The sequence below is a fragment of the Thermomyces dupontii genome, assembly GCF_041956625.1.
Source record: "Thermomyces dupontii strain NRRL 2155 unplaced genomic scaffold VTN31scaffold_6, whole genome shotgun sequence".
In the NCBI taxonomy this organism is placed as follows: Eukaryota; Fungi; Ascomycota; class Eurotiomycetes; order Eurotiales; family Trichocomaceae; genus Thermomyces; species Thermomyces dupontii.
This window is the reverse complement of record NW_027192312.1, coordinates 1,090,042-1,113,977: the sequence shown is the minus strand read 5'-3', so window position 1 is coordinate 1,113,977 and position 23,936 is coordinate 1,090,042. Positions and strand designations below refer to the sequence as shown.

General features: G+C 55.0%; 9 protein-coding genes across 9 annotated transcripts; 4 read left to right on the top strand and 5 right to left on the bottom strand.

The window, feature by feature from the left end:
• Nucleotides 1-177: 177 nt before the first annotated feature.
• VTN31DRAFT_6260 (uncharacterized protein) lies at nt 178-1,990 on the bottom strand (the record flags this gene model as incomplete). The annotated part of the gene is made up of 3 exons (XM_069406851.1): nt 178-1,740; nt 1,809-1,903; nt 1,978-1,990. 3 exons carry the CDS (start codon nt 1,988-1,990, stop codon nt 178-180), a joined length of 1,671 nt encoding a protein of 556 aa, XP_069259342.1.
• A 374-nt stretch (nt 1,991-2,364) lies between these two features.
• Nucleotides 2,365-3,300, top strand: VTN31DRAFT_6259 (uncharacterized protein; the record flags this gene model as incomplete). The annotated part of the gene is made up of 4 exons (XM_069406849.1): nt 2,365-2,461; nt 2,522-2,543; nt 2,595-2,704; nt 2,819-3,300. 4 exons carry the CDS (start codon nt 2,365-2,367, stop codon nt 3,298-3,300), a joined length of 711 nt encoding a protein of 236 aa, XP_069259341.1.
• Nucleotides 3,301-5,315: 2,015 nt separating this feature from the next.
• On the top strand, nt 5,316-7,548 carry VTN31DRAFT_6258 (uncharacterized protein; the record flags this gene model as incomplete). Its single annotated transcript, XM_069406848.1, has 2 exons — nt 5,316-5,657; nt 5,716-7,548. The coding sequence occupies 2 exons, from the start codon at nt 5,316-5,318 to the stop codon at nt 7,546-7,548; spliced, it is 2,175 nt and encodes a 724-aa protein (XP_069259340.1).
• A 2,500-nt stretch (nt 7,549-10,048) lies between these two features.
• On the top strand, nt 10,049-10,576 carry VTN31DRAFT_6257 (uncharacterized protein; the record flags this gene model as incomplete). Its single annotated transcript, XM_069406847.1, has 1 exon — nt 10,049-10,576. The coding sequence occupies one exon, from the start codon at nt 10,049-10,051 to the stop codon at nt 10,574-10,576; it is 528 nt and encodes a 175-aa protein (XP_069259339.1).
• Nucleotides 10,577-12,910: 2,334 nt separating this feature from the next.
• On the bottom strand, nt 12,911-15,175 carry VTN31DRAFT_6256 (uncharacterized protein; the record flags this gene model as incomplete). Its single annotated transcript, XM_069406846.1, has 3 exons — nt 12,911-14,829; nt 14,877-14,987; nt 15,064-15,175. The coding sequence occupies 3 exons, from the start codon at nt 15,173-15,175 to the stop codon at nt 12,911-12,913; spliced, it is 2,142 nt and encodes a 713-aa protein (XP_069259338.1).
• Nucleotides 15,176-16,982: 1,807 nt separating this feature from the next.
• VTN31DRAFT_6255 (uncharacterized protein) lies at nt 16,983-19,612 on the bottom strand (the record flags this gene model as incomplete). Its single annotated transcript, XM_069406845.1, has 3 exons — nt 16,983-18,638; nt 18,696-19,346; nt 19,424-19,612. 3 exons carry the CDS (start codon nt 19,610-19,612, stop codon nt 16,983-16,985), a joined length of 2,496 nt encoding a protein of 831 aa, XP_069259337.1.
• A 587-nt stretch (nt 19,613-20,199) lies between these two features.
• On the bottom strand, nt 20,200-21,551 carry VTN31DRAFT_6254 (uncharacterized protein; the record flags this gene model as incomplete). Its single annotated transcript, XM_069406844.1, has 4 exons — nt 20,200-21,200; nt 21,262-21,289; nt 21,352-21,409; nt 21,466-21,551. The coding sequence occupies 4 exons, from the start codon at nt 21,549-21,551 to the stop codon at nt 20,200-20,202; spliced, it is 1,173 nt and encodes a 390-aa protein (XP_069259336.1).
• Nucleotides 21,552-21,955: 404 nt separating this feature from the next.
• VTN31DRAFT_6253 (uncharacterized protein) lies at nt 21,956-22,819 on the top strand (the record flags this gene model as incomplete). Its single annotated transcript, XM_069406843.1, has 1 exon — nt 21,956-22,819. The coding sequence occupies one exon, from the start codon at nt 21,956-21,958 to the stop codon at nt 22,817-22,819; it is 864 nt and encodes a 287-aa protein (XP_069259335.1).
• A 310-nt stretch (nt 22,820-23,129) lies between these two features.
• VTN31DRAFT_6252 (uncharacterized protein) lies at nt 23,130-23,732 on the bottom strand (the record flags this gene model as incomplete). Its single annotated transcript, XM_069406842.1, has 2 exons — nt 23,130-23,635; nt 23,717-23,732. 2 exons carry the CDS (start codon nt 23,730-23,732, stop codon nt 23,130-23,132), a joined length of 522 nt encoding a protein of 173 aa, XP_069259334.1.
• Nucleotides 23,733-23,936: the final 204 nt, after the last annotated feature.

Genomic DNA, 23,936 nt, shown 5'->3' with positions numbered 1-23,936 from the left:
AAAACTATGGGAAACCCATGACATGACATGACCCAAAGCCTGCATTACAGTTGGCATTCAAAGATTAGATAGTATACCTAAAACCACCAAAACCCAAAACGCCAAACCATGTACAAGTATATGCTCGAAAGAGAAAAAAAAAAAAAAAAAGTACAGAGTACGAGTAGACATGTCTTACTACTCAACCATGGCATCTTCATCCTGCTGCCCGTCTCCCCACAGCCCCTCGATCTTGAACTCCTTTGCCCACTCGGTCACAATCTCCTTCGTATCCGCGCCGGCAGGGGCCTCGCCACCACCACCACCAGCACCCGGCAACGCGACAGGCAACGTCGGCGGCTCGACCCATCCCTGGATCCGGCCATCACGCCAATCCGTAATCACCGTCATGGCGGCAGCCTGCAGATTCGGCACGCCGCCCTTGCCGAGCCGGCCGCGTTTGCGCGCGACCTGGATCAAAAAGTCCGTGGTCCGGTCACTGCCACCGTGCGGGAACAGCGGCGGGATGCCGTACACGTCGAGCGTCTTCTGTAATAGCGTCTCGGACGAGGAGAGGCGGCGCAGCAGGAGGCTAACCGCGGGGATGGGGTCGTCGATGTGTTTCGGTGGGACGGCGCTCAGGAGCACGAGGCGGGCTTCGTCCTCGGCGCGTTGGGCGGCGGATTTCTTCTTCTTTTTCTTCTCGGTGTTGCTGGCTTCGCTGGGGAAGACGATACCCGGGGAATCGATCAGCTTGACTTTGCTGTCGAGCTTCACCTCGCGCAGGCTCGTCGTGACGCCCGCCTCGGCACCCGTCGGGCAGGCGTGGCTCTGGCCGCGGTTCAGCCGCGCCATCAGCGCGTTGATCACGGACGACTTGCCAACGTTCGGGTAGCCGATGACGCCGACGGAGATGGCCCGCTTCACCTGCCCCTGGCCGTTTGCGTACGACTTGAGCGCTTTCAGCAACGTCTCCGCCGTGCTCTTGACCGTCAGGTGCTTGTGGTCAAACGTGTGCGCGTTGGGCGCCGGGTTCGACGCCCGCAGCGGTAGCGTCGGGAAGTACCGTCGCAGGTGCACCAGCCAACCCTTGAGCACCTGCGGCGGCACCAGGTCGATCTTGTTGAGGATGAGAATCAGCCGCTTGGATCCGCCCTCCGCGGCCATGATCTCACGCTCGACTTCCCGCGACCGTGTGCCCTCGGGATCTCGCGCGTCGAGCACGTAGAGCACCACGTCCGCTGCCTCCACGACTTGCTTGAAGACCTTGTCGAATGCGCGCCGCGAGCCTTCCTTGGACTTGATCTGCGTCGCCAGCGTGGGGATGTCTTCCGGATTGATCCCCAGTGCCGGGCGGTCTTCATCCATTTCATCCTCGTCGTCCTCCTCGTCGTCGTCGTCGTCAAAATCATCATCGTCCTCGTCATCATTGTCCTCCCACTCCGCGGCCCGCGCTTGCGCCGACTCCAGCAGTGCTGCCATGGGATTCTTCTCATCGGCGCCGTCATCTGTCATCACGTCCGACGAATCCACAGACGCTTGCTCGACGTCCTCCATCATGAGATCACCATCCTCCTGGCCTTCACTCTTCGCGGCGGCCTTTTCGGCCTTGCGCCGGTTGCGCGCCTCCTCTCGCGCGCGCTCTTCTGCCTCTCGCCTCAATCGCTTCTTTTCCTCGACCTCATGCAAAAGTTTTTCCTTGTACGGGAAGAGATTGGGGATGCCGGGGTCTTTCTTGATTTTTGATCGCCATGTTGGATCCTACGTAATCAGCATATCAGTAAACCCCCCTCCCAAACATCAGCGCGGGGTGATAATTCTAAACGCACCTTCTTCGCCAACTTTCTCATTTTTCGCTGCTTCGCAGCACTGGCTTTCTGAATCTTTGCTCGCAGCCGCGTGGGCGTGCGCTTTGATTTTTTCCCTGCCGATTGGAGCTCAATCAGTATCCAATTCCGAGCTTTTTCCCCCAATCTTCAAGCCAGATCAAAAGCATACCTAATTTCACCATCTTGACCTGCTACCCTCTCTCCAGATTCAAGTACCACTGCAAAGCAACCAGAGGTACAATGGTTGTTCCTGTTGTGGGCAAAAAGTTCAATCGATAAGTTGTGCCAAGATTTCATCGGTGCTATGATAGGAACATCATTTCTCCGATCTCCGGCTATCCAGCCAATCAGCGTCCATTTCCATGGTGGCATGGTGGATAATGGATGTGCAAAGATCCTGACGATGAGTCGGGGAAGATTCCGTACGGATAATGTGATGTGCAGAGACTTTTGAAATTTTGAGGTGTGTCTAGGGCTTTGCTTTTATTCTGTCTCTCGTTGATTGCTGTTCCTTTTGTCAGGACGATAGACTCAAATTCTATTAAACTTTGGCATCATGTCGGCCCATGGGTCATATTCTGCCCCTCCTTTCACTATCACCGTTGATGGCTTGCTGTTCGACTTTGACGGCACCATTGTCGATTCCACAGACGGTACGTCACTTTGCTATGCATCCGTGCTGACCAACATGTTAACCATTCCCCCCCGCATAGCCATCGTCAAGCACTGGCACAAGTTCGTTACCTTGTCCGGCACTCGACGTTCCTGGCTGACTGATTCACGTAGGCTCGCCGAAGAACTCGGCGTCGATCCGAAGACCATCCTAGCTACATCCCATGGCCGACGCAGTATCGACACTCTGGCATTGTACGACAAGAGCAAAGCCAATTGGGATTGTAAGTGTGGCCCGGCGTGTGTGTGTTACAAACCGAGAAACCAACCGGCTTTCTTGGAACCCCGAACACTTTGTCCTGAGGTCGCCTCGTCACTGACATTGGGGCTGCTATAAGACGTCAGACATGTCGAAGGATTGATTCCACGAGAGTTCGGCTCCGACGCCACTGAGATCCCCGGCGCACGAAATCTGCTCGAGTCTCTCGAGAAAGCCGGCGCCCCATGGGCCGTGGTCACGTCGGGAACCCGACCTCTGGTTGAGGGGTGGCTGGAAGTTCTGAAGCTGGCCCACCCCCGATTCCTCGTCGTGGCAGAGGACGTGGAGCAAGGCAAGCCAGACCCCCAGTGCTACCGGCTCGGCCGCTCGCGGCTCAACCTGGGCGAGTCGACGAATATTCTGGTCGTCGAGGATGCGCCCTCCGGAATCAAGGCGGGGAAGGCCGCCGGTTTCAAGGTCGTCGCCCTAGAAACTACCCACACCATTCAACAACTGAAAGATGCGGGTGCCGATTGGATCATCAAGGACCTCCGGAGCCTGTCGCTCAAGGCCGTTACGGGCCAGGTGGAGATTGAAATCAGGGACGCTTTGCAATCATAGAACTTGGAAGGATAGAAGAAACAGAGCTGCGTTGCTCTGCACCTGTATGAAACCAACCTATCATAGACAATACTCACCCGCAGCCTTGCATCATTCGTCATCACTGACCAATGCCAATGAATGCTGGACAATCGCGATGCCGACCAGGCGGTTCGAGTCCTGAAAAGAGGTAGTCGCCCGAGTTTGAGGCCATGAATGGATCGAGCGCCAAGCATCAGATCTTCGGATCCCTGTTTCGAAAACATTGTCGATTGATTGAATCTTCACTCCTTGCACTGGTTAGCCCTCCCTTGGGGACAAGATCTTGGAAGGAGACACTGGCGATCTGCTGCTCAGTTCGCTTAACAGTCCAGCCAAACAACCAGGAAATGATTCATCGACTTGGCAGGTGTCTATAGATCATTCGAGAAAGATGGGGCTGTAGGTATCGTTGTGATTTTCGGCCTGGGACTCACCAGGCACTACAGGTAGTCCAACACTCGATACGTCCAAAACCGAACTGCATTTAGCCGTTGGTTCGGAGAGTTTATTGCGGAAACTTTGTATGATTGATGCCATCCACTTGAAGCTTCAACCATCCATGATTCATCGTTTGCTATGGCACCGAGCTTGAGCAGTGCTTGTAGATGGAATCGAAAGATCCATTGAACTGCTATCCCACATCTCAATCCCAAACTCAAGGGACCGGGGGTGTTGACTGTTGAGAGCGGGATTGTGTGCCTGAGGCAGTAAGGTCCCAGCCTCTCCTGCAAGGGGCCGGCCGGCCATCCACCGCGATGATTGGCCTTCCCTTTGCATCATCAGGGCTCCTGCAGAAAAGCCCGGAAGTCGGTCATTATGACCGTCTTTCTCGATGAGTTTGATCCCGCTCCCAACCGTCGAGCGCTCAAGTTTTGACCGTATGCAAGTCATTATTGGACACAGGAGAACTTTGGGGGATCTTTCCGAGGAGCCAATGTTTTTTCGGTTTCGAACACGGAGAATTGTCTCTTTGATTTCTGGCCCTCGGTCAAGCAATCAAGGATGCAGACTAGATGCAGTCGTCCTGGTCCAGTTGGTCGAGTCTGAGATTGACGTTTTGGCCGGTCTTCCTGTGCTGTGCCGCATGCAGGAACCGGGTTCGGATTGTGACTAGCCGTCCAGGTAGCGAAGATCAAGTGCGAAGTTGGACCCGTAGTCAGGAGTAGATCCGCCTTTACCGTGCCCGCAGGAGAGGTGAACTGTTGTCTGAATCAAGAAAGCTTCAGGATGACGTTCTTCTTGTTCTAACTATGCACAAGTTCGAGCCCTTTTCCAAACACTTGGATTGGGAAACCCAAAAAGGGAAATTGGGCTGCGGTCGGCCCGCCCCACCGGCTCCGACAGCCACTCAGGGGCCAGGGCCGCTGCGGCGGGCAGCATCCACCAATCAGAGATTGTTCCGCCCCGAACCAATGACAGTGGGCGAAATCCCCGGAAAGGGGTCCAAGCTTGTACCGTACCGTATTGTTATTGGTTCGGCCCTTACAGGGGACCTGCCCTGTGAATTGCGCCACAAACACGGGGTCTGGACAGTACAAACGCGTAAAAACGGAAATCTCGGCGTAACACCCATGACACCTCGGAGCTCCAAGGCTTCTCCGCGTTTTATTGGTCCGTCCGTCTTCATCGTCTCTCAGTCTCTCCGCCCTCCTTGGCTTTGGGTAACCCTCATCGTGTCCTGCGGGTGCCGGTGTGCTCCCTCGTCCGTCGCTCAGTCTTCGCTCTTTTTCTCTTCCTGTTGTTCACCAATACATTCCTTTGCTTCATTCTAGCCCATTCGTCCTTCTTTTGGTTCTCCTACTATTTGTCTCGTTCGCTTTGCTTGCCCACAATCTCTCCATCTGTGCCATTTTCCCGTCAAGTATTCGCTCCTTGACATGAGGTAAAACTTCTACTTTGGGGCACGGCCAGCAGGGTAGCTGTCCGTGTACGAAAAGCATATTGTTGGTTTTGGATAATATCGGGTGTGACCGGTACATGGCCCAACGCTCGCAATGAACTACACCACTCCCTCCTACGCCTTCGCCAGCGACGCGGCGGGGATCACCATGAACCAGTCGCTGGTCTGTGGCCCGCCGCAAGTGGCATATCCGGCCATGAGTGCCTCCATGGAGAGTTATCTGGCTGCTGCACCCGTGTCCGACATGCCCGAATACTGCGCACGGGTGCCCGCCCCGGAAGACTACGAAGGATATACGGAATCTCTGACCCGCCCTCGGCTCACCAAGGAGCAAGTCGAGACACTCGAGGCGCATTTCCAACTCCATCCCAAGCCCAACAGCCTTGTCAAGCGCCAACTGGCACTGCAAACGAACCTCAGTCTAGAGCGGGTGGCGGTGGGTGGACCCTTCACGACGCAAGTGGTGGCTCTTGATATGCTAATCCGCGAGCTAGAACTGGTTCCAGAACCGACGGGCCAAGGCCAAGCAACAGCGGCGACAGGAGGAGTTTGAGCGAATGCAAAAAGAGGCACGAGAGAAGGAGGAACGTGCTCAGGAGGACAAGGAATCGGGTTCAGCGGCAGCCAACGGTACCACCTCTCAAGAGACGAAGCGAGACGAGGGCCAGCCGGTGTCCACCCCGCAGAATACCTCGTCTAAGGCGGAGCGACACACGCCAGCCACCTCAGCGTCGCGACCGAAACACCAAAAGACCCCGAGTGAGGTTACCCGTGAGAAGACATTTGCGTCGCTGCAACGAGCTCTCAATGCGGCCGTGGCGGCCCGTGAACAGTTTGCCGCAGAATCTGGCATCGGTGGGCGACCTGCGGAAACTTCATTGGAAGGCCCGACACTTATGCCTGCCGGGATTGCTGCCCAACCTCCGGTCAGTTGTTCTGAGTGGTCCAACAGCCAGGACGCTTCCCTCCAGGGGAACCCATCGCTCCATGGTTCTGGAGAAGGCTTTGTCTATGGCAATGTACACGCCGGCTCATTCGCCTCGCCGGGAGTGACAGTGGCGGCCCCGCAGTTGGAGAGTCCTCCAAACCAGGCCATGGTGACCCTTGGCCCAGACGCGTTTGGGAATATGGCCATGCCGCAAGCTCAGTCCTGGCCGGGCCAGCCACAAGAACCGTCACCGGACAATGCGGTCCATACGTCGGAGTCGATGCACCCAGTTATGTCGTACGGGGTGCAGAGCCCCGTTGATCAGGGGGCACGACGCCCATCGACAATAGGAGAGTCCCGTGATCAGGGGGACCATGCGGGCATCCCGTCCGCATCAGCATCGCAGTCGCTGCAGAACGGGACAGAGGATCCCATGTGGAGACGTCCTAGCAAGGAAGTGGATTTGGCCGCTCGTCGCAAGCGGCCTCGTCCGACGGCGATTGGAACGAACCATGCGGCATTGGGACTGATGGGGCCGGCATCAATGTCGCCGACGACGCGAGTCCCGAGCATGGGGGGTCAGCAGCCGCACGTGCTTCGGCACTCCAAGTCGTCTCACGCGCTGGGAGCTCGGTACGCCGGTGTGCGGAAGGTCTCTGCGCCGCAGCGGTCTCCATTGGGATTTCCGGGGTATGGAGAGGCCTGCAAGTCTGCTACTGTGAATGGTGAGGTACAACGACGATTGCAAACGTCAGCATCGTTGGGGAGTCTCGCGCCACCGACGCCGTTGACCCCGGACGATATGCAGCAGTTGATGCCGACGACACCCGCTGACGGCCAACCGCTGAGCATGCTCGGCGCAGAGAGTGCGCCGCTCGTCCCAGCAGCAACAACAACGGCGTCAGCGATGACCGCACAGACGCTACCGGCCAACGTGGCGTCGCCGCCGTTGACGCCGGTGCCGGTGGACGTGATGTCGCCGATGCCATACCAGAGCCTTGCCGCGATGCCGCAGTTCGCGTCGTTCCCGGAGTATGTATACTCGCCGGTGTCCTGCGGTCCACTGACGGGGGTGAACTGGACGGTGTCGACGCCAACGCTGCAGGGCTTTCAACAGCAGCAACTGCCAGCATATCTCTACAACGACGGTGACGAGGGAGATGATGGCGACGAGGCGAAGTACCCGAGCGGCAACGGCAGCAATGATAGCGCGAGGGAAGTCAATGCGTCGGAAACGCCAATGATGACGACGACCCCGCCGATGGACAGCAACACGCCGCAGTTCCACATCCATGAGTTCCCGGACCAGCATGAGGCGCATCGGTCTGTCGCACAGCAACTACCGCCGCAAGGGCCGAGGAATTACACGTTCAGCAACCGGACGCTGCACGACTTTTGATCATGTACGATTGTACTTAACATCTGATTCATCATCGTCATCATCATCATAATTGTAATTCTAATCCCTTGCGATCGTTTTCATTGTTTCTTTCCTGTACTTTGCATATTTTTTCTTTTCTTTTGTTTTCTTTTCTTGTTTTCTCTATATATTCTCTGCGATGTCTGAACGGAGAGTCGTGATTTTCTTTCGATTTGCCACCGGTCACACGTTGAATTGATCTGACCACCAAGCATTTGACGCATGTTGGGGGAGATGTCTCGACAGCATCCTCTTTGTCTCGAAGGTTCAGACTCCATAATTCGACTTCTTTAGACAACGAATGTGAAATGACTTTGGCTAGTCAGATCAATTTCTTGAGTATCAGGCCATGTCTGATACAGGTTCTGATTCAATTCATCTATATATAGATAGGAACAAACGTAGTCTTGGTAGGCAAGACGATATATTAATAGTCTCTGGTATATTTGTACAATACTTTTGGTTACGGATCTTTTGTCCCTTTTTATGTGTTCATGACATGAGCAGAGTCATTGACGACCCCATTGTATGAAATTGAGACACCAATTCTTGTAGCTAGATGTAGTAAGAATACCTGGTCAACCCTAGGCAGATATGTACAAGAATCATGACTCCCAACCTATCCGGACAGTCTTTTCTTGTAGATTTATCCCAGAGAAAGTGACTGTGTACCCATACATGCACCTGAGAGAGGAAAAAATCATAACAAGTCGAACGATTTCCCCTACAAGCCATGAGCGTCTGAAAGAGCAATATGTACTATGATATATTCCTCTGGACGGATTTGGGCGGCTTTACAATTGCGGTAGAATTGCGCATGTGGGAAAGTGAAGCCACATCAAGAGTACTATGCAAGAATCATCGGGATACTATGTAATTGTATTATCGGGGGAGGTTTCTTTTGCCGCTCCAGGTCGTAACATCTGGAATGGTATCCAGAGTGCGCATTTTCCAACGCCCCTACCTACCTAACCTACCTAGGCGTTGTTCAATGGTTGTTTGCAATGCAATCCTCAACGCCGCCAACACTGAAGTAATGCGAGCATCATGATGACAGTTGGATATCCGAGAGGTGGTCACTCTTCGCGGGTGGTTCAGCTCCGAGACCTACAACAAAGTGCTGTACAATGAATGCATCGCGGGGAGTCTCACGACTGGAGTAGGCCTACATGTATACCTACTTGTCATTCTGCTTTCCGTCCGTTTCGTTCAGCTCTGTCCACTTCGCCCCTTTACTCCATGAGTCCTGCCCATTCAATTGTTCCTGCAACCGGACACCGAAACTACGGATCGCACAATGGATCTTTTCGGAGGACGGCCACCTCATGGGAAGGGGATACATAGTATATACTTGCGGCTCAGGGTTGAGACTTGAAGGCCCCGGCTTTGCCTGCTTCACGTGATGGCTTACGTGAGCTTGTTAGGCGAGCTCGAATTTCTTAACTTCGCACAGAAGTCTTCTGTTGTTCTTTCTCTTTTCCTGTACCCGATGTTCTAGTCATAGCTGCCTACGACGAATGCGATTACGTAGTATTAACCTCGTTCCCTAGATTGAAGCGCCTGATAATGTCCAGGTCGAAGTAGGCCACGATGGCCATCAGGGCTCGGAGGTACTGGAGAGTCAGTGTCGCTGAGCGTGTGCCCAGGAGGGAGCGTGACCTTTGGTCTCCTCGGACACATACACGGGCCTTCTAATTGTTATGGAACCCAAGTCATCGAATTTGTAAGCAAAGGCCCAGGTCAAGGGATCTCCGCGTGTTCAGGCTTTTCCACAATCTTTGGATGAAAACACCTCGTTTGTGGACCTGATTGAGCTCGCGATCCATCGCCTTCTCTTATTCTGGCAAAAAAAGGGTGGCATCTGGCTTCGGCGTAGTTCTTCGGTTCTGGGGGCATTTGACTCCGATGAAGGAGCGGTGCCTGGGGCGGGAGGATTCGTGCTCGTCTTCGTCAAAAAAAAAAAAATAATTCATCGGAGGCATCGCTGTCCGGTTGTTCTTCGGGAGGCTCGCATGCGAGAGGAAGATTGTCTGTCCAAGGGCGTTTGCCAGTGAATCGTTGAGATTCAACGAATTTAACGTCACGGTGCCTGATGACAGTGAGAATAGGTATAGACTCGTTGCTTCAAGCTGTCGCTCTCTGTCAATGTCTGATGGGGCGCATGATTCTTTCAACGCGCGGAGTCTCTCGGCCGGTGTGGGGATTTCGACGAATGTGTGTTCGCAGCGGTCTCGATAACGAGCCATAGATGCATTGTTCAGGTTGCGGAGTGCCCGTTCTTGCTCGTAATACCGTTTGATGTTGATTGCGCAACATGCTTCCGCTTCTTTGAGTTCGTGATTGCCCAAAGATACGTAGAATTGATACGCACGGATGGTCTCCGGACGACAGACCCTCGGTGTTTCCTCTTCTCTGCATATTATTTTCCTCGGTGCCGTCCTGTCTCTGACATCTTCGATCCCTCTTAACGACCGTCACCATGAATTCCTTGCCTTGCAACCTCCATGGTCCAATCCAACTGACCAGCCAAATGACGGATCCGACTTCTCTTTTCCAAGACATTACCGCTCTGGTGTCTCTTCGATGCGACCTGGAACTGCCGGGGGTTCCCGAATTCTCCGAACTCACGGCTGTAATCATCTATCGCAATGCAAGGCGACAGCAACTCTCTCTTGGTTTATGGGTGGACATCTCTGCCTTCCTCACCGTCATTTACGACGCCGACCGTGAACCGTCTCTTCTTCTCCACCCCGTCAGACTCGATGCGCAGTATCCGCATGAATCCGCTGCCGAGTTTTTCGCCGATGACACCAGCTTTCCTGTCCCAGTAATCTCCGTCATTGGTCAAGTATTCGCTCTTCACCATGCCCTACCTGGAGGCAGATCGTTTATGATCTCCGCAACCTGGCCGCATCCGTTCCCGATCGAGCCAAATATGGCGGAGTTTGACATCCACTGTGTCCTTAAAACGACAGTGACTCTCCTTTGCCTACCGAGGGACAAATAGTTTGTACCCATGGGCGTACGGAGTATGCTTGGCCTTTTTCGATTCGAAGGTCGAAAATCTCCTGTCGTTTTAATGTCATTCTATGACAGCCTCTTCGTTCCCTCAGCTTCAGAATGATGTTCCTCATGTACTTCTGTCCGTGTCTCTCGCTTAATTCGAAGTCAAACCTGTTGGAGAGCTAGCTCGTTGGTTAGAGGCCGGAACTAGCCCGGGCTGCTACATGCTGTGGGTCACGTGATCAAGGCAGCACATGATCCCAACAAATAGCCTTAGGCTCCGCGCTAGTCCCGTCGGCAAACTGCGTCCAGTCACTACTCCGTACGGACTACGGAGTGCCTCGTAGGATATGAATTCGTAAAAGATTTGCCAAAACAATCAATCCCCTGAGCAGAATTGGCTGCTCTGCATCGCGGTAACGGGCTCGTCTGTCATCCATGCAGCCCCGGAAACGCCATCGCCATGTCATGAAGCTCACAGATTGGTTCACAGATTCCGAGAAGGAACCAAGGTATGAGGTCACGACATCTTGTCTTGTTGGCGTCATCTAACAGTAGCGCCGACAGTATTTTGAGCGTGTGAGACGTACACTCATCGTCAGGAGACGCAACAATCCACTTCCCGCGTCTCCCCCGACGAGAGATATATCATAAAGGACAAAGTAGTCTTTGTTGATACGAAAGATGAACAAACGTACCCGATTTGCATTTTGGATCTGAGCTCGGATGACGACGTCCAAGAATAGGCAACTTCTCCAATCTGTGGGCTGTGGCACGTCGACCCGGTTGAGAACATCTTGGTGGCGTTCGAGATCGACTGGGGCGCGGATCCGCCAGAGGTGCAGCAGACCAAGTGGACATTTGCTGGGCGGCTGCTCGACAGAAAAGATTTCCGCCTCACGCTACCGGGTGGTCGTTGTGTGGCCAGATTAGACATCGGGCTGGGACAACCATGCACCTTTGGAAACAAGACAATGAAGCGTCTGGGTAAAATGAAGGGGAGGATGATACGATTGACCTCAGCTACGAATTACGCCATCGACAAGCTTAACCTCCGGTGGTAGGACTGCCTCCAGCTGGCGAAGCTCGATCGCAATGACATCTTTTTCATTCCTCACATCGCGTATTACTGGGACGATGTGTACGGGCAGGTTCAGATCTACAATGCATTTAACCAGACTGCAACCAAGCGCCGTGATCAATTGGATGTCCGAGAGGTCGACTGCTATGCCTCCGGGCTCCCCGCATGGCCCCGGACGAACCTTCTTTACATTTCGGCGACCGGGAGGTCTTTGGCGTGGCTACCAAGGACGGCATTCAGTTTTGGTTCTTCAATCCCAACTTTACTCCGGATCTTCCGGGCAATGAATGAAGCCTTTCATTCCAGTGGATGGTACTGAATGAGAGATGAAATTTTCATTTATACGAGGCACACACCCTCTCTGCATAGTACGGGCGTCTCTCTCTCTCTCTCTCCTCTCTGCATGAAAGCAAACCGAAGACCAAACTCTCAGCCGAGGAGGAATCAGCACACACACACGGAGACTTTCCGCCCCCATGATCCCACCTCGCTCTTCAAACCCAACCCCATCGCAGTTACCACACATGCGTCGAATACCGGACGACGGATGAGAGAGACATACAACTCTAGGTATATACCTACCTACCTACCTGCTCGAGCAGCACTCCGTCGCATATGACGACGCAGGAGGAATCCCCCAAGGTCCCAGCAAGCTAAATCAAACTTTCATCCTGGCAATAACATGGGCCCCGGCAGGAGTGAGTATACTTTCCCCGGCTCCCACCGCGCAATGGTAGGGATAGTTACGAGGTACAGTATCGCATGTTCAGCGGCAAAAGTGGCCGTACGGGCACCAAGCTGACGCTGCGTCAACAACTAAAAAAAAAAAAAAAAAAACCAGTCCACAACATTCGTAGGGATACAACAAAGTTGACAAGTAGCAGTAGTTACATGGCCAATTTTTGATATTGTTCATCAAATGCTGTACTAGTTAGTTATCACATAAGAATTATTACCCCGGCCCTTCGATACATACTACTTCCCAAAGTACCTACATACATAGACCAAAAAAACCATCAAACAACCAATAACACATCCATGCCTCATACATAACACAAAGAGATATCACGTCAATGTCAATTCGATTCAAGACAGGGGTATAATAATAATGATAATGAATCGGAGAAATCAAAAGCCCAGCGACCGATGAAACCCAAACCACAAACCGGAGAAAGGAAAAAAAAAAAAAGAAAAAAGAAAAGGAGCGAAGAATATAGAATCGGTCGTAACTCGTATCATAGCAAGAAGAATGCATGTTTAGTAGCCGGTCCACCCGCCTGGTTGCTGTGGCTGCTGCGGCTGTTGACCCAGCTGCATGGAGCCAGCGGCGGTGACGGCAGCAACGGCAGCGGGCGACGGCGAGGGCCAGGTAGACATCATGTTGAGGTTCATTCCTGGTTGTTGCTGCTGTTGCGGTTGCTGCGGTTGTTGCGGTTGTTGTGGTTGTTGTTGTTGTTGTTGTTGTTGTTGTTGTTGTTGCTGCTGTTGCTGTTGCGCCATGTACATGGCTCGCGCATTGTAGCTGTTCATCGCCGGCATGCCATGCGGCAGCGTCCCTGCTGGCATCTGCGCACCCATTTGCATCGCCGCCGACATAGCAACCTGCTGCTGTGCAATCGACGGGCGCGCGCGCGTACGCGGCGACTGTTGCGGTGGTTGCTGTTGCTGCTGCGCGAACTGATGCTGCGGCATCCCCATCGGTGTGCCGGGGTGCTGTGGTTGCGGCTGGGGCTGCGGCGGCGGCTGTCCCCACATCTGGGGCGTCGGAGGCGGCGGGTGCTGCGATGGGTAGCCGTATGGGGTAGCGGGTGCTGCGGACGTGCGCATGCTGGGGCGGCCGACGGTGGGCATCGGCGACGACTGCACCAGCGCGGCGTTCTGCTGCGGCGATGCCTGCGTGTGCGGGTATCCCGGCGCCAGCATCTGCGCTGGCTGCGACATCATGCCACGCTGCTGCGGAACCTGGTTACCACCGACAGCAGGCATGATGTTGTTGTTGTTGGTGTTGTTGCTGCTAGCCGAGACGTTAACCTGCGGGGACTGCAGCGTCTGCGACGCAGACCCGTCAGCCGGAGCGTCGGGTACTGGGTTCTCCCGTGGCATGGCGTAGAATTCCTGCAGGTTGTTCTGTCGCAACTTGCGCTGCGCGTTGAGGACCTTGTTGAAGTCTACCGTGTGCGAGGCCTGGTTGAGAATTTCAGCAGCGTTGCTGGGCTGTGTCCGGTCCTGATACGGCTGCCCCGTCATCTCCTGCCGTGGCCGCGGCATCGAACTGTACTCGCGGAGTCGCGGATCATCTGTGTTTGGCGACAGACTGACCACGGGCAGCGGCGTCATGGCGGCTGCCGAGCGGCCGAGACCGGGAGGCAGATGGGACACCCCGTCCAAGTTACTGTAGACCACATCGCCGTGACCCAGTGATTGATACATTCCCGCATTCGCAGCCTCGATGGCGGCGGCATCCCGAGCTTTGGAACCCCCGGGGCGTTTCTCACCAGCCAAGTCATCCTCCGTAAACCCTTGTTTTCTGGCCTTGCTCTCCCAGTAGTCGTCTCGGACGCGTCTCCCGTTCACAATGACTCGGCTGCCGAACTGCCGGAACATGGACCGCGCCGTGACGATGGCAATCTGTCGGGACCGGTACGAGTACGGCAGAATATCCTGCTGGATCAGATCGTCCTTCTCGTCCTGACTCGCGATGATCTTATGCAGCGACCGGTTCTTGTTGAACAAGAGGTACGAATCGCGGTAGCCCAGCACACGGGCACATTCCGTCGCCAGCATGAACAGTTTGTCGCCGCGATGGGCGACGCGGAACGTTCGGCATTTGTACTGGCGATTGTCCTTCAGGTAGCCCAGCGCATCGACCTTCTTCTCGCCTGCCTCGTCCCATTCCTTCGGGAGATACTCGTCGCCCCCCTCGTTGAGCTGATCCGTCGTGTGATCCCGCACGGTCGGCAGGGCTTTGACGGTGGATTTTGTCGGGGTCGAGCGCGGAGGCGGCGAGGTCTGGGACGGCGGCGACGCGTCGGCCGTCACCGGCTGCTGATGCTGGGGCAGAGACTGTGACGATAACTGCGGCGTCTGCGGACTATTCTGGGCCGGGACCAGCGCGCCATTGCCGGGCGGACGAGGGTGCTTTGGCGGGCGGCCACGTTTTCGTCGCCCATGATCATCTGCACAAGTCAGCCAAGATTGAGGCGGGCATCGAGAGCGACCGTACCGTCGTCATGATCGCCCGTGGTCACGGATCCGGGTTGATATTCGGGGGAGCGACTGCGCTTCACGCCGCGGGGGCTCGAAGTCGGTGGTGGAAGCGACGAGGTTGGGGGGTCTAGGAGCCAACAAATATGAGCAATAAATGCGATGCGAACCGCGCGAAAGGATACAGCAAGTGTAACGGGGCGTACCTGTGTGGGCATTCAAGGCCGCGGGATTGATTGTCCCGGATCCGTCTACACCCGCGCCAGAGTCGGTGCCGTTCACGGGGCCGGTGGCGACGGTGTGCGACGTGGTGTACATGATCGCAGCAAGCCAAGAACCGCAAATAATATAAGATCAGCTTTGACGTTGGTCGACAAGAAAAGATGGCGTTGTGGACGTGTTCCAGCGCCGCGGTTCGGGCTCCGTTCACCGATCAACAACAACGGGCGTGGCGCACAGCTTCGGGAAGCGAGTGGAGGTTCAGGGAGGGTGGACAGGACGCCAATCCGAGATAAAAAGCGAGGGGTGGGGAGTCATGCAGAATGATGGATTGTAGGAATCCCCCGAGCTGGATTAAAAAAAACAAAAAAAAAAAAAAATAAAATAAAAATAAAAATACTCCGTACGGAGCACTCTGTCAGGTCGCGATAATTGTTTAGCAAAAATGGATGGGCGAGCGAAATTCACTAGTTAATTGCGCCCGAAGCCGAACGAGAAAAACGAGGAAAAAGCCCAGAGGGGCTGGGCTGGTGTGGCCAAGCTGCACCGCCACAGATTGCTGACTCAGCGCCTCCTTCTGGAATCTGGCTGGACAGGTCGGACTGTCGGAGAGTGTGTGGGGGTGGGTAAATAAAGGAGCAGAGGAAAAGCTCAAGAGCTTTCAGATGGCAGGAGCCACCCTGACCCAGCTGGCAAGCTTGGAAGGAGCTGATTACGTACTCGTACATAAAGTACTAGCTTTCTCAAGGAAGCCAGGAAAAAGGTAGAGTTGAATCGCAAATTAATGACTCACAGCTGCGTTACTCCACTCCAGCTTTAAAAGAATCCTCCGTCGTGCAGCTTAATCACATGCAACTCAAGGCTAGTAACCACTAGTTTGTTAGTACTCGTATGTAACCAGTATTATATGAAGATGTTTTTTGCTCATTCAGATTGCAAAGTCTACCCTTCGTTCCCATCGTTCCTGCTGGATACCTCAGGTACATCCTGTCCATGGACAAAATGGCCAAGTATTCACAACTGCCCAGAACAGAAACTCTCAGCCGCAACTCCCATCCCAAATCGGGTGGTGTTTGGGAAAGAGCATGGAAGAGTAGCATGCAGGCCACCACCAATCAAAGGGAACCGAGAGGATCCTCGTGACGGCCTCCATTTGCCTGGGGCTTTCCAGAATGGGGCGAATGTGCAACGAGACGGGTAATTATTCGCTGCCGGTTTGGACTGGCTGTGCGCTCTTTTAGGGCAGGAGGTGCATGTGCGTCATGGGCGTTCAGCCTTTCCATTTCGGGCCTCATACTTGGCCTGGAGACGAAAGGCGAGATCATGATGGCATCCATTTGATCGTTTGGCCCTTGACCGGTGGGAATTGAATCCTGGAGAGATACGGAACTGCCGATGGGAACGATCGACCACTGGGAGCAAGGCGGGAACTGCAACGGATCCGCTAACGGTCTGAAACGCTGTGCGATGACCAGACCGTCTGCCGGCTTGGTGTAGCCTGAATCCATGTTACCAATAGGCTCAATGGCAATGGACAAGGATGAGGAAGTCAATTCTTACATAGTACTCACTGGTCGCGGTCAGGAGCGGTTCTGCTGAGGGACATGAGGTCCGATGCAAAAACATCATATCTTCCCACGACCTGTGGGCTGCGAGGTATGTCACTGACATCTCGTAGCAGCCACTTCTGGTGATGGCCAAGAACAGTGTCCCCTGTCGAGCCTCGCTTTAGAGACTGCCATATCAGCCGGCGAATCGAATCGAGTCGAGCAGAGCCAGCCAACGACTCGCTCCGACGAGCGGCGTGATGGACGGGGTTAAATGTATCGTCGTAGAACTGCTGTGGTACATGCGCACGTCCATACGTCCTCAAGAGCCATAGGCTAATTCGGGGCTATTTACGCCATCATATCAATTCATCATCCTCATCATCCCAGCCAAGCTGTTGATAGATCGATTCCCCGCTCGTAGCAGTCTTCGCCTTGACCGGAGTATCCGGCACCGGCGCCATCGCCGTCGGGGAAGCCGGCCACTGTGGTTCGAGGGGCGTATCTTCGATACTGGTACGCTTGGACGGCCCTCGAGACGGCGTGTCCTGGACAGACGAGAAATCATCCCGGCAACGAATGTCCTCGGGGACACGCCGTCGCACCGTCGAGGCCGGAACCACACTCAGCCCGCCGTCATCATCCGGCGACGCGCCCAGATCCCCAGTGGGCCGGTTCAAGGACGACGACTCCCGCCGCGCGGGGGCCTCGGGGGCATCCCTCGTTCTCGGCCCTTTCGGGGTCGCCATCACCTGCACGCCCTGACCGGAGGCATTGCGCACGGGATTTTTGCCTTTCTTCGCGTTGGTGTTGCCGCTAACCCTCTTGGCTGCGGCATCCGCCATCTCCCTCGCGAACAGCTCCCGGTTCGGCTTCCGCAGAGCCTCGATGGCCGCCTCGAGTTCCTTTTTCTGCGCCATCATCGCGTTGATCTTCTTCAACCGCGCCTCCTGCTGCTTTACTGCTGCCTCCAGGTCGACTTCCCGCGCCTCTACCCGTCGAGGCACCTGGATGCCTCCGCGGACGCTGCCGTGAAGCGGCGGCAGCGACGGCTCGCGCGATTCACCGCGTTTGAAGTCATGCGCGGACGACGCCGTGCTGGACCGCACCAGGGACGAATGCTTCCGCTTCGTGGCCGCCTCTTTTTCCTCTGTGAGAACCCGCTGTAACGTCCGCCGGGACTTGCTGGGTTGTGATGGTTGTTGCGATCGTTTGGCAGCCGCGCCAGGAGGCGGCTTGGGAGCCGCAGGTTTGGGCTGCGGCGGAGGACGCGTAGGAGACGCATCGACCGGACCCCCCAACTTTTTCTTGATGGACTTGCACTGCTCCGGGAGTCGCGAGGCGTAGAACGGGATGATTACCTCCGTGCAGTAGTCCCGGAGCATGTCCCGCTCGGCGTTCTTCGGGTCCTGGCCACCAGCGCCATCCTCGCCCGTGTCGGGGACCACGGGATCGTCCGTAACGGCGTGCCAGATACACAGCCGGTCGACAAGCAGCTCAAGCAGGACAGTCAACTCGGGCTGCTTCTTCTTTTTCGACTGACTCGCCGATCCGTCATCGGCATGATTGGCCGCGCCGCCCTCCGATCCGGCAATGCTCTCCAGGTGAATCGTTTCCAGGACGAGCAGAATCTGCAGCTGCGTCTCGCGCAGTCGCAGATCAGAAATGTGCCGTTTTGCATCGTCCGCCTTCCGAGACCCAGAGTCCACGCTCTGTCGTCTGGCCTTCCACCATTTCCGGATGAACTCGTCTTCTTCCGGGTACAGGCCATTCTTCCCGACCTTGTTCTTTTTCTTGCTCTTTCGTTTCTTTGACCGAGACTCATCCTCTGAGAGGACCAGAGCTACGTCATGGACCTTATTCGGTAGAGTCTCTTTGTATTTCTGATCCATCTTCTTTACAGGGAGGATCATATCGCGGTAATGGCGGGCAAGCTCCCGAGGGCTGCTGCCATCGGACTCGAACGCCCTGCGGCAGCGAGTCAAAGGGCCCTTGGCAAAGTATGCGAGAGAGGTCTTGACCGTAAGCATCACCAGTATATCAGAGAGAGAGAGAGAGTTCGAAAAACATACCTTGGAAACGTAGAGTGCTTCAAGATACTGCGTCTTGAGGCCAGCGAGCAAACCTTCACGGTCGACAACCGCATTCTCAGCCTCCGCATTATGCTCCTGCCCATCCCCGGCATCAAGAGACGCCTGAAGCAGTCCGCTCGACGACGCCAACGCAGCATCGCCCTGGGCCTGCCCATCCTCCTTCTCCTTCGCATCATCCCTCTGTTCCTCGCATCCAAACACCACCCGGACATTGAACTTGGCCAATCCCCCAAATCCCACGTCATCAGCAGTTGGAGGATCTACCCTCGCAACCTCTTTCCAATCAACCCCGTTACCTTGCACGTTCCTCTTCGGCTCCCCCCGTAACCCCCTCTTCGCAGCAACCAGAACATCCCCTTCCCGAACATCCGGCGCCAGCTTCGTCACCGCATAGACACCCCTCTTGACACACTCCACGACGCAGATCGTCCCCGCGGGAACCACCCTTGCCGCTAGAACCGTCGTCCCGCTTGCCCCGGAGAGACTCCGCTCCAAGGCCGGATTCGACGACACCCCGAATACATGCCCGGATTTCACCGGGGTCGACGACGGATCAAGCCATGTCAGCGGTAAGCTCGCGCGGGGCAGGCGGATGAGGGGCTCGAGATTGAGGGTTTGGTTGTTGGGGCCCTGCAGAGTGTGCGCGCGGGGAGGTCAACACAACAGCCCCTGTTTACAATGGCAGGGGAAACTCCGCATTAACGTACCTTGATGGAAATCACCCCGGACGAGAGACCGGAAACTGCGACATTACCATCGCCATCGTCAATAGGAGTCCGATCATGCGAGAGTTTGCGCTTCTTCGCGGCAGGCGGATCGATATCAACATCAGGTCCCGGGGTTGCATCGACGACGGGGCTTGGGCTCGCGGATTTGACGACAGAGACAGAAGCCATTTAACTTGTAGCGAGCATTATTGCCATGGAGTTTGAATAGTATCTTGTCTGTAAAGATTGTAACAGTGACACGGCGTCAATCGATTGTATTCTGCTCTACTTTTGTCTGGGCCAACACGAGACGCTCCGTGCGTCGTGAACGCGTCGGCGTCACGTGCCTCTTACTGTCAACTGGACAAACTCAAGTGTTTTTGTCTTCTGCCCTTTGATGATTACTCCAAGTTCAATCTCATCGCAGATCAGATTCAGATCATAATGTATTCATATTCCCGCCTTAGGGCGTCTCTTCCAGAGAAACCTCGTATCAACATACAAAACCGGACATCAAACCATCAAATAAATCTCTAACCAAATGTAAAACAAAAAATGGACTGCGCTCCTCAAAACGCCAATCTTCCAATGCCAGATGACAAGTGGTATCACATGTTGAATTTCTTTTGGGTTGGCCCTCCTTCCCCGGACGGGGGCCGAGCGGAAACAAATCGCAGCGGCGTCGTAAACTCTATTACATCCGTGCTTTGAGTTGTTGAAAACAAAGCATGTCGTCAGATCGTCATCACAGAAACCAGAGGGAATATCGGACACATTTAGAACTTAAGCTCCTTGGGCTTCTCCCAGGCAAAGTCCTGGTTCGTAAAGTGCCCGTTCTTGGCCGTCTGGTAGTAGATGGGCTTGGCCAGGTCGAGCTCCTGGACGATGACACCCGGGCGCAGGTCGAAGTTGTTGCGGATGATCTCGACCAGCTCGGCCGACGTCTTGGACGAGGTGCCGTACGTGTCGACGTAGATCGACAGCGGCTCGGCAACGCCAATGGCGTACGAGAGCTGGACGAGCACCCGGCGGGCCAGTTTGGCGTGCACCAGCGACTTGGCAATCCAGCGCGCAACGTAGGCCGCCGACCGGTCGACCTTGGAGTAGTCCTTGCCGGAGAAGGCACCGCCACCGTGGGCGCCCCAGCCGCCGTACGTGTCGACGATGATCTTGCGGCCGGTCAGACCGGCGTCACCCTGGGGGCCACCGATGACGAACAGACCCGAGGGCTGCAGATGGTAGACGGTTCGGTCATCCAGCAGCTCGGCTGGGATGGTCGTCTTGATGATCTTCTCCTTGAGCTCCTTACGAACCTGCTCGGTGGTGATGTCGGCGCTGTGCTGGGCCGAGATGACGATGGTGTCGACCCGCAGGGGCTTGACAGCGCCGTTGTCATGGGCGTACTCAATGGTCACCTGGGTCTTGGTGTCGGGCCGCAGCCACGGCAGGGTGCCGTTCAAGCGGGCCTCCTTCATCGCACGGTTGAGCTTGTGGGAGAGCACCAGCGTCAGGGGCAGCAGCTCCGGGGTCTCGTCAGTGGCATAGCCGAACATGATACCCTGGTCACCGGCGCCCAGCTTCTCCAGGGCCTCCTCGTAGTGCAGACCCTGGGCAATATCGGGCGATTGTTGCTCAATGGCCACCAGGACGTTGCAGGTCTTGTAGTCAAAACCCTTGGACGAGTCATCGTAGCCAATGTCCTTGATGGTGTTCCGGATGATCTTCTGGTAGTCGAGTTTGGCCTTGGTGGTGATTTCACCAAAGACCATGATCATGCCTGAGGAAAAAAAAGGTTAGTTTGTGTGTACGGTCAATTCGGGTGGGCACAAGCAGCTTACCAGTCTTGGTGGCCGTTTCGCAGGCGACCTACAAAATACGCAGCAATGTTAGGAGCACAGACCCCTGACATGATGGTCGGCAATTCGTACCTTGGAGAGAGGGTCTTCGGCCATGCAGGCATCGAGAATGGCATCGGAAACCTGGTCACTAACGACGAACATGAGAACAACACCCAGGAACTCTGAAGGCATGAGAGAACCTACCAGATCTTGTCGGCATGGCCCTCGCCGACCGACTCGGAAGTGAAGAGAAAAGTCCCCGAAGGGGAATTGCCGTTGACGCTGCCCATGGTGAAGTGAGAGGGTAGAGAAGACGAGGAGAAGATTCAGTGAACGAGAAACTGAAGGACTAAAGACTCAAAGACGCAGTGCTCAGGGGCAATGGGCGAGGACAGTGAGGAAAAGAGGGGGAACTTGAAGCCGAAATTTGGCGGCGGGGAGCTAAAAAACCGTTCAATAAAATCGGACTCCGATGGCGTAACTCGTGAAGGGCAAAGGCGGTGAGGGACTGCGGAATTTTAATTTTGCCAAAAGTCGCCGACATGGGGTTAGTTATGTAAGCATGATTATGTAATACTGCATCCACCGTGGCCGGAGATCGGCAGTTCGATGCGGGAATGGATGAAAAGCTTCGCGTTCATCAAGTGGAAAGAAAGCTGCAGGGCTCGATAGTATTTCTGCTCCCTCTGTCGCCATGTCCAAGTTCGGAGTCCTGGTGATGGGCCCTGCCGGCGCAGGGAAGACGACTTTCTGCAATGCGCTGATCCAGCACCTGCAGACCGTGCGCCGGAGCTGTTTCTACGTCAACCTGGACCCCGCCGCCGAAGAGTTCACCTACGAGCCGGACCTGGACATTCGCGAATTGATCACATTGGAGGATGTCATGGAAGAGCTGGAGCTGGGGCCAAACGGCGGGCTGATCTACTGCTTCGAGTTTTTAATGCAGAACCTCGATTTCCTGACCAAAGCACTGGAACCACTGAGCGAGGAGTATCTGATCGTGTTCGACATGCCTGGCCAGATCGAGCTGTACACGCATGTACCGATCGTGCCGAATTTGGTGACATTCCTAAGCCGTCAGGGGCCGCTGAATATATCGCTGTGCGCCGCGTATCTCCTCGAGAGCACGTTTGTCATCGACAAGGCCAAGTTCTTTGCCGGCACCTTGAGCGCCATGTCCGCCATGATCATGCTGGAAATGCCGCACATTAATATCCTGAGCAAGATGGACCAGATCAAGGAAATGATTGGACGGCGGGAGCTGAAGCGTTTCATCAACGTGGATGTGCAGATGCTGCAGGAGGACACCGGCGACGATGACCCGTCGGATCCGTTGTCCAAGGAGTCGCTGATGAGCGGCCGGTCGTTCAAGCGGCTCAACCGCGCGGTCGCACAGCTGATCGACGACTTTAGCATGGTTTCGTTTCTAAAGCTGGATATTAATGACGAGGACAGCGTTGCGGCCATTCTCAGTTACATTGACGACGCCATTCAGTTTCACGAGGCGCAGGAACCGCGCGAGCCGAACGACCAGGTGGAGCTGGAGGAGAATGATTGAGTCGAACTTGAGTCCATTATCCATGGTTGAATCGATTCACCATCCGCTTCGACTCGGCAGCGCAGGACATTCGACCGCGACGTGCCGAAGGTGCACCATGTGCACACCATTGCCGGTCCGGACGGCCATTGGGATTCAGCGCACGCTCCCATTCCAGAACCACCTCCCATAGCGGAGACGAACTCATGTGCACATAAAGAAACCAGGACATTTTTATATCTCCAAAGCAATCCATAATACAATGCCCATCCCATCCGTCATAAACATTACGCGCCCCAGCCCAAATCACTGACAATCCATCAAATCTTTTTCACCCAAACCGATTATAATATTCGCTCCTCTTCCACCCATCCGCAGCCGCGGCGGGATTCCTCCCCTCTCCCTCCCTCAACAACGCCGCGATCAAATCCCCCGCAACCCTCAACAGCACACCCACCAGCCACCTCACCTCCGTCAGTGCCCTCTCCAACCCCACCTGGTACACATACAGCCCGAAAACCAACGCCGTCGACCAAAACACCAGCCGGAAGAACAGCGTGACCCAAAACACAATCACCCGCCGCGCGTAGTCCAGGATACGTAACGAGATGTACAGCGCGAGGAGCGTGATCAGCACGGGCAGGAGATCCGCAGTGGACGCCGAGGAAGAGAGCAAGGAGGATAACGGGCGGATGAGGTAGGGATCGATGTAGTTTGTTCGCAGGTCGAGGAAGGTTGCGGTGAGGCTTTCCGGGTGAAGAATCGAGTAGAGGATGTTACTGAGGGAGTAAGAAGATGTGGTTTGTGTCTGGGTGCGGAGGAAAGTGGATAGGTTTTCTGTTGTTTTATTTTTCTTTTTGGTCAGTTCTCGAGTCTGTCTGGAGACAGGTTGGAGGAGGGAGAGGGGTGAAGGGTGACCTTGTAGGAAATCCATGACTGCTTAATTCAGGTGATTAACAGAGAAAAAAAAACAAAAACAAATTTGGACATGCAGTCCCGCTGCCATGCGATGTTGGAGGCCGCTGACGGCGTTCAACGTTGAGTTCAACGCGCGCAAGGACAGGCCGTGTCTAGCGGTTCCAGTTCAGCAAGCAAAATGAGATGTGGACGAACGGAACGGCCAGTCCCGTCAAATCAA